The sequence below is a fragment of the Erpetoichthys calabaricus genome, chromosome 3, assembly GCF_900747795.2.
Source record: "Erpetoichthys calabaricus chromosome 3, fErpCal1.3, whole genome shotgun sequence".
NCBI classification, from domain to species: domain Eukaryota; kingdom Metazoa; phylum Chordata; class Cladistia; order Polypteriformes; family Polypteridae; genus Erpetoichthys; species Erpetoichthys calabaricus.
Window position 1 is genome coordinate 271,653,793 of NC_041396.2, and position 13,088 is coordinate 271,666,880.

The following is a 13,088-nucleotide window of genomic DNA, read 5'->3' on the forward strand; positions in this document are numbered from 1 at the left end:
TGCAGGAATAACATCTATGAGTGTAGAAAATGATTTTCTCAATAATATGATGGCCTCATACTGACTGGCAAACACCATAGTATTAGCACTGCTACCACACAGTCTCGGGGTCTTGGGTTCAAGTCGTGCAGTGTGTGAAGTCTGCATGTTCTTTTCATGTTATTGTGCTTTGTCCTTTTTCACCTCAAAGGCATTCAATTCTAAACTTGAGGTTGTCATTTACAATACAATACAATACAATACAGTTTATTTTTGTATAGCCCAAAATCACACAGGAAGTGCCGCAATGGGCTTTAACAGGCCCTGCCTCTTGACAGCCCCCCAGCCTTGACTCTCTAAGAAGACAAGAAAAAACTCCCAAAAAAACCTAGTAGGGAAAAATGGAAGAAACTTTGGGAAAGGCAGTTCAAAGAGAGACCCCTTTCCAGGTAGGTTGGGCGTGCAGTGGGTGTCAAAAGAAGGGGGTCAATACAATACAATGCAGTACACAGAACAGAACAATTTCTCAATATAGTAAGAAATAAAAAATATAAATTTTAGAAGTACAGAGCAGAATTTAACAGTAGATGATATATCCCATAATAAGATTTGGATTTGTATAGAGTCCTGGAGACCTCATCCTTCAAGCTGCCTCCCCCATTTGGCCATTCCACGGCTGAAACAGTGTTGGGCCAGCCAATCCGATGAAAGGACCCCTCTTTCCCACGATTCCTGCGATCCTCCATCTGGGATGACTTTTCCTTAGGCAGGCAAAACAACTTGGCAGGTGGGCCATGGCACCAAGTGCCACATTTGAGTACCGAGAAGAAAAACAGAATAAGTGAGGGTTAGTATACAATTATAACTGTCATGTTACTTATGTTTAAGTGCTAATGACTAACAACAGAGATGCAGTCTGTACAGTTAATCAGCAGCTCTAGTCAGGATATGCTAAACTGAAGTAGTGAGTCTTCAGCCGGGATTTAAAAGCTGAGACCGAAGGGGCATCTCTTATAGAAGCAGGCAGACCATTCCACAGTTTAGGGGCCCTGTAACTAAAAGCTCGACCTCCCTCTGTTATTTTATTAATCCTTGGAGTCATAAGCAGACCGGCATCTTGAGATCTTAAAGTGCGCTCTGGTTTGTAAGTCATGATAAGTTCAGACAAGTAAGCCGGACCTCGACCATTTAATGCTTTATATGTTAAAAGAAGGATTTTGAAATCTGCCCTAAACTTAACCGGGAGCAAGTGTAAGGATTTAAGAACTGGAGTTATGTGTTCGTATTTTCTTGTTCTTGTAATAATTCTCGCAGCCGCATTTTGGATTAACTGGAGGCTGTATAAAGAACAGTTTGAACATCCAGTGAACACCGCATTGCAGTAGTCAATCCTACTAGAGATAAATGCATGAATTAGTTTCTCAGAATCCTGTTTATTTAAAAAGCGCCTTAATTTCCTAACATTTTTAAGATGGAAGAAACATGTTTTGGACAACTTTGTAATATGCGCTTTAAATGACATGCTAGAGTCAAAGATAACTCCTAGATTGTGGGCTGATTCAGTAAAATTGACTGGGATTCCCACTGAGTTAAATGATGACAAAATATTGTTGTGATCAGCATCATTCCCTCCAACAATTAACATCTCTGTTTCATCTGTATTTAAAGACAAGTAGTTCTTATTCATCCACTCCTTTAATTCACTAACACAACTAATTAAAGACAACATTGGAGAAACTTCATTTGATTTAAATGAAAGGGTATAATTGGGTGTCATCTGCATACGAGTGAAAATTAACATTATGTTTCCTAATGATAGATCCCAGTGGAAGCATGTACAGTGAAAACAGTAAAGGTCCCAGTACTGAGCCCTGCGGGACATCATATTGAACTTCTGTGTATAATGATGGAGTACTGTCAGCACATTTCTGTACATATTGGAATCGATTTGATAAGTAAGAACTAAACCAAGCGAGCACGGTGCCTGTAAGCCCAACATCATTTTCTAGCCTGTGCAGTAAAATAGAATGGTTGATGGTGTCAAATGCTGCACTTAAGTCCAACAACATAATTACAGTGGAGTTTCCTTCATCAGAGGATATCAGAATGTCATTTACAACCCGTGTTAGTGCCGTTTCTGTACTATGACCAGTGCGAAAACCAGACTGGAATTTCTCAAATAAATTGTAATGCATAAGGTGTGTCTGAAGCTGACTGGCGACTACTTTTTCTAGTATTTTAGAGAGAAACGGTAAATTTGAAATAGGCCTATAATTATTTAGTATATGTGGGTCAAGGTCTAACTTTTTAAGTAATGGTTTAATGACTGACACTTTTAGTGCATCAGGTACTGTGCCATGCAATAATGAACTATTGATAATGTTTAGGATAGGCGCTGCAAGAACATCCATTGCACTTTTTACTAGTTTTTCAACTTAGGCAGTTTATAACCAATAGATTTTCCAGAGCAGAGGATGCTTATGAGGCTTTCACTGTAGCATTCTATATGGCTATATTTTGTCACTTGTGGACAATGTCTGAGGGTTGTGATGGACGGCTGGCAGCTCAACCTGGCCGGGATGCCCCTGGAATAGAAGGATGAGGGAAGGCAGCGACTTGCCGACACTGCTTCCCCCGAGACACTAGATGGCAGCTTCCCTGGAGTGCAGTGGTACCCCAGATTCCCACAGGGCACTATGGGACATGGAGTTCGGATACACAGCCCTGCTGGGTCCCGTGGGTGCCACCAGGAGGAGCTGTCAAGAGACATGAGGATTTCCATTTCCAATATAGCCCAGAAGTACTCCCAAGTCATGGGGACGGAAGGACAGAAGTACTTCTGGGCTGAAGAAAAATGTGATCCTCCATTTGACCTGGATGTGCTGACAAGTCACGTGAACAGAACAGGAGAAGCACTTCCAGGTCAAGGACTATGTAAAGGACTGGTGTAGACCCAGCAAGTGAGCCGGAGTTGGGAGGGAGTGTGACAGAGCTGCTGGGAGGAGAGGAGGAAATTTATTTGTGTTTATTCATTGTGATTAGTATATTTATTACCTTTTTATTGTGGTGGAGGTCCTTTTGGGCACTTTAAAGAAGAAATTAAAATTACTTCTTGGTGCTTTTAAACTTGTGCCTGCATCTGTATGCTGGGTTTCATGGGGCAACAGCGCCCTCAAGTGTCCACTTACTGACGGTATCACAATAACGTGATGACAATCAGGACAGACTGGACACCAGCATTCCATTGTTTGATGTTTTTATGACATGAAGGGTGGGTGAACTTGCTAGTTTCACTACTTATTAGCAAAAGAGAGACTGAGATATTAGTAGTTAGGTATGTTTAGTTTATTTTAACTTTAGAGACACCTGTACACCTAATGGAACATTCTGGTACATGAATGTTCATACCAAAAAATGGCCCACTTACTAAAGCCAGACGATCTTAATTCAATTCAATTTTACTGAAGTGAACCGAAAAGTAAGTGCTGACATAACTTAACCAAGACATACTGAGAGCAGAGCAATGAAGTAGGAGTACTTTGTTAATGTATGTTTTGAGAATATTCCTACTTTACCTGAGTATAACACTTTACGGCCACGTTCACTTACCCATCACACCATTTTCAAACACAAATGGCTCCCTGTACTCTGATATATTTTGCTGGACACATGCATTACTGCCTTATTAAATCAGAAAGTAAAAGAGCTATGCATACATGCACAATACTTTACACAGTCAGTTATCTACCACTTTGGGAATAACCGCTTATCAATAATGTGTGTACATTCTGAAAAATGCTGGTTCTTTAATGGCATTTTATGGTTCTTTATGGGGTTCCTCGGAGAACTATGGCACCATTTCATTCCAGGAAGTGTCCTTTGCATATGAAGTTGGTTCTTTGTGCTTTGAAAAACCTCCTAATATGTAGAAAAAAAAATTAAATCTTTAATGTATAGTAGGCTACCTAGCAGGACACTAACAGATTAAGAAAACATGGACTTAGCCACCTGTGTTATTGTATGCAGCGAGAGTTCTTTTCAAATCATTACCCATTGGTATTTCACAAATCTGTTCCCATCTGTTCATGGTTATTTACTGTATGGAGCCTGTTACCCATCTATCCATTATCCAACCCACTGAATCCAAACACAGGGTCACGGGGGTCTGCTGGAGCCAATCCGAGCCAACAAAGGGACCCGGGCAGGAACCAATCCTGGGCAGGGTGACAACCCACCGCAGGGAGCCTGTTACGAGTTTAAATAAATCAAAGTTCTATCTAGAGCCTTATTGAGGATAGGTCTTTTGGGAAACAAAAATGGTTCCCCTATGGCATCGTTCTGAAGAACCACTCTGGCGCCTTTATGTTTAAGAATGCAAATGAAAAATCTGAGATGATTTTCAAATATGCATTGCTCATGCTAACATCCGATTTTCTCCACAACCATTCCAAGCAATGTGCAATGCGGAGATGCTGCACGTTGGTGACATGCAATCTTCAGTTTTCTTTTTATTTCCACAGTGTGCGTCTCCTCTGAAACTAGACTAATTTTTTATTTTCGGTTTGGAGTGGTGACGCTGCAGCGAGGTGTTCTTAGGTGTTCACGTGGTTTACTCACCTTGTCACAAGTCAAGACAGAGGTAAAGAATTTACAGGTAATTAATCACTCTGACCTGAATTTTAAATCACATATTAATCAGATTACCAGCACAGCATTTTTTCACTTAAGAAATATAGCAAAAATTAGATCCCTTATAACATTGCAAGAGGCTGAAAAGTTAGTTGACGCTTTTGTTTTCAGTCAGCTAGATTACTGTAACGCACTCCTCTCAGGACTACCCAAAAAAAGACATCAATCAATTGCAACGAGTGCAGAATGCAGCTGCCAGAATCTTAACTCGGAAAAGAAAATCTGAGCACATCACCCCAGTTTTGATGTCACTACACTGGTTACCTGTGTCATTTAGAATTGACTTTAAAATACTGCTTATAGTTTACAAAGCCTTAAATAATTTCTCTCCATCCTATATTTCAGAATGTCTTACACCTTGCACTCCAAATCGTAACCTTAGATCTTCAAATGAGTGTCTGCTTAGAATTCCAAGAGCTAAACTTAAAAGAAGTGGTGAGGCGGCCTTCTACTGTTATGTACCTAAAATCTGGAATAGTTTCCTGATAGAAATTCGACATGCTAATACGGTGGAGCACTTTAAAAAACTGCTAAAAACTCATTACTTTAACATGCCTTTCTCATAGCTTCATTTTAGTGTAACCCTGATATTCTATATATGCATTTATTATTATTTTTTTTCATGGCTCCAAAATCTGTACTAACCCCTACTTCCTCTGCTGTTCTTTTTCCAGTTTCTGTGGTGGCGACCTGCACCACCACCACCTGATCAAAGCACCACGCAGTCCCTACATTGATGGATTGAAGGCCGGAGGTCCACATGGCCATCATCATCAAGTTCTTCCATGTGAAGCCGGAAAACCATGAGGACTGATTGAGATTATTTATGTTAGGTAGAATGCCTAGAGGGGGCTGGGTGGTCTCGTGGCCTCAGAACCCCTGCAGATTTTTTTTTTTTCCTCCAGCCCTCTGGAGTTTTTTTTTTCTGTTCTCCCAGCCATCAGACCTTATTTTATTCTTTGTTATTTAGTTTGCCTAATCTTATTTTTGTTTCAAATAAACTTTTCTTTCTTTGTCTTGTAAAGCAATTTGAGCTACACCATTTGTACAAGACCGTGCTATGGAAATAAATGTTATTGTTGTTTCTCACATCTTCTCACATTATCCTGGACACCACTGGTCCAAAACAGATTGTGAAATACTTGACAAAGCACAAGAAAAAAACTGAAAGGCCATTCCTTTGAATGTGAAACTAGAAGTGATAACGTTTAGGTAAAGAGCTGTGTTAAACATTATTCAATGAAGGGCAATGCCTTGCTAGGGTTTGTTTTGAGGACTGTATTTATTAGACTAATTCTGTCAATTTTCATGCCTAAAAATGGAGGTTATTTTTGGGTCCAGGGAACACTTAAACATATGTTCCATTTAAATTAATTGTAACTTATTAGAATTCACTTATTGATGAGTTTTCATGAATGGATTAGCTCCTTCTTTAAAGCGGGGTAAGCCTGTACGCCTCTCCTGTTAGCACCTACCCAAATGAAGTAGGACACGATCATTAAGTGGTGGGCTTACTAAGCGGGGGGCCACTGGGCTTGAATCATTGGTCAGGCTCAATGTAGGTGTTCTCAGAGAACCTATGGAACAACTAGTATGTGATTTCAAAGCTTAGGCACCACACGAGAACAGCAAGTAGTGAGAGAGTAGAAAGAGGTGAATGGAAAGCAGCAAAAATAAAAAAAAACGACATCCAACTATGAGAAGCAGAGAGACTGAAGGACGGACTTCTACTTGATGGCACAGATTACACAAAACAGAGAGTCTGATCTTTCAGCTATCTGTATCTGTTTAGGGAGAGTGAGAGAAACAGGGGGAAGGTGAAAGGGAGGAAAAAACATTTTAAAACATGAGTCTGGCAGCTATTTGTTTGCACATCATCAGGTATTTTGAGCTGTTAAGTTAAAAAGTAAAACAAAAATAAAAACACATCATCACGTTTAATTTTTACCAGTTGGCAGACTCTGAGCACCTTTGTGAAACAACCAATAAACTTGACCAGTCATTCAATAGACATACTGCCAACTCAGTAATTGTCCGATGTTCACAGAATTCTCAGCATCATGAAGCCTGTATAGCAATATGTATTATATGTTGTGGCACCCGGATGGGGCTCATGCCCGGCCGGGACGCCCAGGAAGACAGGAGGAGGGCTCATTCCTCCTCTAGATCACGAGAGGGCGTCCGCCCTGGTTGTATTGGGGGCCACGGGTACAGGGCGTGGAAGCCCAACCCTGTAGGGGCCCGTGGTCATCCCCCTGCCTGAAGGACCCTGGACCCCAGTACTTCCGCCACACCAGGAAGTGCTGGGGGGAAGAAGAGAGGGAACACCTGGAGTGCTTCTGGGAGGACAGCCGGCATTTCCGCCACACTGGGGCGTGTCCGTGGGATTGCCGGTGCACACCTGGAACACATCCGGGTACGGATAAAAGGGGCCGCCTCCCTTCATTCAAGCTGGAGTCGGGTGGAAGCAGGACAAGGTGTTAGAAAGAGAGAAGGAGGCGGTCCGAAGAGGCAGAGTGGTTGGCCTGGACTTTGGGGAAGATTGGGGTGTGTGGCACAAGACTTTGTAAATAGTAGTGTAAATAAACGTGTGTTGGGTGACATGAGCGTGTCTGCCTGTCTGTGTCCGAGCCAGTCTCCACAATGTGTATCATCTGGTGTCGTTGGGGAGGGGGGAATTTGGTCATGAGAGTCGTCTTTAGGGTGTTAGACGGTCGTCACAAACATACTTAGCCTCAGGCAGCATTATTTCAGTCAGCCCTTCTGACATGCAAAAGATTAGAAGACCTTCATTTGACAACTAGTTGTGCTACACACCTAAGATGGTTGGAAATCTAAAAAATCAATGCAGAGCTCAGTGCTAATGTTGCAGTGCACCATACAATGCATATATCTGTTATTTACCATTTGGTATGGCATTTGAAACAGCAGGGTAAATGTTTGTGATGTGCCATCTATTGGAATGACAGAAACAAAGCATCTGGACAGACACACAGACACTACTCCTTTCAGTGAAGGAGATACAGTATATGCAAACAGGAAGAGATCCTACATTTAACTGTACTTCTGATACTTAAGTGCACTTAATATTAGATGATTTAAAGCTTCTGCTTGAGTATTTTTCTCTTGAACAAATTTTACTTTCATGCAAGTCACTTAGGTGAAAGTTAAATCTACTTTTACTCAATTATGGCCATTGATTACTTTATAATGCCAGGATCACTGGAACAATTTCTTTGGAAAGGGCTGCTGCCAACTACAAAGACTTTACTGTATGCATACGGGACCCACACAGGCCTACATGACCTGCATATGGTACACGCATGACAAATGAGTTTTAATGTCACACCCTACTGCAACAGTGGCCACCATTTCACTTAATTAATTAAAAACATAAATACATTAAAATATAAACACAGCAGGCTTAGTTCTTTGCCAGTTTGCAGACTTTTTTGTCAAACCTCTAATAAACTTTACCTGTTGTTCAGCAGAGTAAATGTGGGGCCAACTCAGTAGACAGATACAACTTTATTTGTCCCCAGGGTGAAATCTGGCTTTATATAGGAACTCTTTAAATAAATAAATAAATAAATACATAAATAGGTAGATAAAAAAAATAAATACAAACACACACTTTGGTCTGAACACACATCAGAATGACTATAAAGCAAAGAAAATTAAAAATAAAGAAAACTTCTGACTTGGCTGTCTCAGTCCCAGTCCCAGTCCCAGTGAGACATTATGCAGACGTATTGTCATTGGTGTAAAGAAGCCCCAATAGCATCATTTTTGACACACTCCTGCTGAATAATTTCTTGGCTGAAAGTCCTCAGTGTTAGTGTGTCAGAGAGGATGTGTGCAGCATTCTTCATAATGGCAACATTTTATTTCTCTCCTTTACTACGACCTCCAGGGGGTCCAAACTGTGTCCTATAACTAAGTCTGCCTTTATAATTAGATTGTTGAGTTGGTGGACATCTCTTGAAGTGATATTACCAGCAAAGTATAGAAAATTACACTGATCATCACAGAGTTGTAGAAGATTGGAAGGATGTCACATCCCACATTAAGGGAACACAATCTCCAAATAAATAAACAGCGTGCTTTGCATTTTCTTATATAGTTTCTCTGTGTTCATTAATGTGGACCCCTAAGTACGTGTAGGAGTGAACCACCTCCACATCCACTCCTTGAATAGTGACCTGGCATAGACTCATAAAGTCAATAACCAGTTGCTTGGTTTCGCTGATGTTAAGGTGCAGACAATTCTCTTTGCACCAACTGCATAATTTTTGTATTGCTTCATTGTCAAATGATCCAAACTACAAAGGATTTGTCAACAGCATTATTCTGCTCAGATATGTAGGTTTTATTTTCTAAGAGGAGTTCTGTATACCGTGAGAAGTAATGGCTATCAAAATGCAAACATCTGAGACTTAAGCAAAAAGGTTTTGCAGTGGTGATATGCTGACCGAAAGGCATTTCAAATGATGTTTTTGTTGACCAGCACATCTCATCCTCAGCTTACTATATTATATCCACCGAGTGCAAACAAGGTCAGCGACTCGTCATGACATCAGATCTTATGAGCAGCCTGGATTTTGCTTTCAGTGTGTGCTGCTCAGTCAGTGCTGACCATACGTGCATCCGGGTGCAGGTAAACACAAACGTCTCTAACTAAATGTGCCCGCCAACAAGCATGTAGATACACTAAGAAGTAGAAATGTTTATAGCATTACCTTAAAACATAAATCATCAAAAAAAATTAAAAGGACTAATCATGTTGTAGATGAGAGGTTCCCATACTTCTTCACGCGTAACACGTTCTACCGGCCGGTGTTCTGTCGAACCAGATAACCTAGCAAAATGTGCTTCTGCGCGCGCAGAATACATTTATAAATAAGTTTATTATATATATTACAACCTTACAACCATATATATAATGAATGTAAACATCCATCCATCCATCCATTCATTTTCCAACCCGCTGAATCCGAACACAGGGTCACGGGGGTCTGCTGGAGCCAATCCCAGCCAACACAGGGCACAAGGCAGGAAACAATCCTGAGCAGGGTGCCAACCCACCGTAGGACACACACCCACACACCAAGCACACACTAGGGCCAATTTAGAATCGCCAATCCACCTAACCTGCATGTCTTTGGACTGTGGGAGGAAACCGGAGCGCCCGGGGAAACCCACGCAGACACGGGGTGAATGTAAACAGACCTTACTAAAATTATTTGTCGTTTAAACCATTAAGAGCAAACGTATCCGATGCAATGTCTTTCTCATTTTAATCTTTTTTTCTGTGCCGCATTGTTGTGATTGTAAGCAGAACATGATTGTTATGTTTAAGCTTAGAAAAAAAATCGGTTGATTATAATACCATAAAGGCGTTACGTTCATTTCGTGTAAATATTTGCATGTGTAGCTTATTTCGACGAGGCAACACAAAACGACACAACACCGGTATTCGCACGTCCTGCTGCCGCTGGTTGTAAGGCGTTGTGCGTGTGACTGGCGGTGGACGAGTGATATCAAGGATAAAGGCAATGAGGTTAAAGAAGACACGATCGGGAAGTGTAGACGCAGGAAGATTTGTGGGAAAAGTACAGCTATTTTTTTCATACAAGTTAGTACAGTTCGGGAGCACTGGGTTAAGTTAAGTTACTGGGTTAAGTTGCCCAGGTTTGTCCGTGCAAAAGTTGGACCAATCTGATCCAACTCAGTTATTATCGCCAATTAAAGCGGGTGCTACTCTCACCCTTGTAATAACGCTGATTTTAAAGTGTTAGATCGTTTATTTCCTTGTTTACTGTTCCCGCCCATCAGCTGCTGTTGACTTTTCGTTTTTGACCCGCAGTCACACGTGCGCCCGCCCGCCCGTTTATTGGCACAAGATGAAATGCATAAGCGCGGCTACGGCTCTCGCGCGGAGTGATTTGAGTCTTTAGTTACTGGCGTAATGAGTTGGTGTAATATGCGGCTTTCTCTGCACCTTGCTTGTCTATGGGTCGTATTTGTTGGCTTATCTTACAGCTTTTCACCGGGAGGAAATAAATGGATAACTCGGTCTCGACCGTCATTGGCTAAGGCTGTCCAGCATCATCATCCTCACTCTTCCTTCAAGTCCACGTCAAAGACCCACCGACTCGACAGACCGCACGGGTTGAAGAAGCTAAGCAAAGTGAAAGCGGCCATTCAGTTTCCTGAGCCTCGTATTCTTCACACCCCCAGTCCACCTCAAACAGTACATTTCAGAGCCAACGGTCGTGTGCAAATAGAATGTGGGGGTGCCAGAATGATGGTCACGGTCCCGCTGGACCTCTTTGCTAATAAGATGCCAGCTGACCCCGATTTTCTTTTCTTGGGAAATAACCCGAAATGCAAGTACTGTACAACTTTTTGAATCTAACGGCCATGACCGCTACCTTTGACGTGAAGCTTCGGGACTGTGGCAGTGAGATACATGTAAGGCACTTTTTTACCTGCACGTCCGATCGCATTTTTGCTTGACCACCTTTTTAACCATTAGTGAGTGGACACTTTGGACTGGACGCTGCCTCAAAGGAGTTTCAGTTGGCTGAAAATGTAGTAATGTGTTGTACGTGGCCGGTGGTCTGGTATTAAGAGCCTGGCTGATGTGAGAAGTACAGTAGTTGTGCAGTGCTTTACTGTTAGAATGTCTGTCTGTCTGTCTGTCTGTCTGTCTGTCCAGGTCAGTTTCCAGTCTTGTATGCCCAGTGCTGCACTGGCCCCCAGAGAAATTGAATTGGATTTAGTGGGGCTGCAAATTTTGTCTTTCGGCCATGTTCAGCTACCTTGAAATGTTTTCTGTCTCTTATCTCATACATTTTGTATAGCATGTTATAGTAAGAACAATCCAAATGCCACTTTTGTAATTAATGGAAAGTTTTCACCCATATTTTACTTATTTATGCTTCCCCTGTTTTGACTTTTTTGGCATTCTATGGTCCAGGGAACTGAACAGGCTAACTTGTATGTCCCAACTCCATATGTTTGTCCAGCCTGGACTAATTACACTTGATTGGTCAGACGCTAACCATCCTTGCATTGCGCTTCAGTGCTTGTACACACAACTTTATGGATTTGTAAGTTTAGCGGTATCATATACAGACTCCCAAAAGAGCATGTTCCCTGCGACACTCGCCTTTATTCATGCAACTGCCATGTCCTCCTGCCCGTCACTAGCTGCACATGACTGACGATTGGCAAAAAAAAATTAAGAATGTGAGTTCAGCACTATGGTGGCCTTTAATGACCTCTTGGGCACAGCCATCAGCAGTGTGTCTATCTGCGGAGAGAGTGTCGACTTTGTTGAGAGCTTTACTTACCTTGGCAGTGACATCAATGTCTCTGGTGACTCTTCCTATGAAGTCAGTAGACGAAATGGGAGAGCATGGGGGGTGATGAGGTCTCTGGAAAGGAAGGGGTGTGTGGCGCTCCCGATATCTATGCAAACGGACGAAGGTCCAAGTGTTAAGAGTCCTGGTGCTTCTTGTTTTGCTATATGGCTGTGAGACCTGGACGCTATCCAGTGACCTGAGGTGAAGACTGGACTCCTTCGGTACTGGGTCTCTCCGGAGAATCCTTGGGTACAGCTGGTTTGACTTTGTGTTGAATGAGTGGTTGCTCATGGAGTCCTGAATGAGGCACATTACCTACATTGTGAGGGAGCATCAGTTACAGCACTATGGCCATGTGGTGTGATTCCCTGAGGGTGATCCGGCTCGTAAGATCCTCATTGTTGGTGTCCCAAATGGCTGGACCAGGCCAAGGGGATGCCCATAGAACTGGCTGCGGCAGACAGATGGTCATTTCCGAAGGGGGGGACTGGATTAGGTGTCTTCCTAGGGGGTTACCATCCAGGATCCTGAGCTGTTACGTCGTGTGGAGGACAAGGCAATACTCTGTACCAGTGCATGCCCCCCAACCTGACCTGATCTATTCATTTCAGAGATGCCACCTGCAATGAGAAATATGCCTCGTCATGAAAGCTGCCATCTTAACCTGTCAAAGTTGAGAGGGTGAGCTCTAGCAAGAACTCTGTTTTAATTTTGAGTCATTGGGAGAGTGAGTATAAATCTTTTGTCCGTCAAGTGCTATGTTTATAGGTAGATGCCTAATTTCAGACTCCTGAGAGGACGATGGATCCAGGACTTCTTGAATTCAAGTAGCTGCTTTGTTACTGTAATTCTTGCCAGCGTTTTTTTTTTTTTTTTTTTGCACTTGTTTTCAGTCACAACTTTGAGCCTGCACTTGACTTGCCAGTGGCACACGTGCGAAGCTGACACTGTGAGTGCCCACAATACCAATGTTTCACTAATCGAAAAACAGTTCTTGCCAGAACCCACCCACCCTCTGAACTTTGGTGGGTGACAATGACAGTTTTAATT

The 13,088-nt window shown here is 42.2% G+C and overlaps 1 protein-coding gene across 1 annotated transcript in view; it reads left to right on the top strand.

The window, feature by feature from the left end:
* Positions 1-10,608: 10,608 nt before the first annotated feature.
* LOC114647604 (zona pellucida sperm-binding protein 3-like) overlaps positions 10,609-13,088 on the top strand; it is a 70,840-nt gene continuing 68,360 nt past the window's right edge. The window contains exon 1 of the mRNA XM_028796211.2: positions 10,609-11,142. Coding sequence (XP_028652044.2) covers positions 11,056-11,142 — 87 coding nt within the window. The 5' untranslated portion in view covers positions 10,609-11,055. The remainder of the gene's footprint in view (positions 11,143-13,088) is intronic.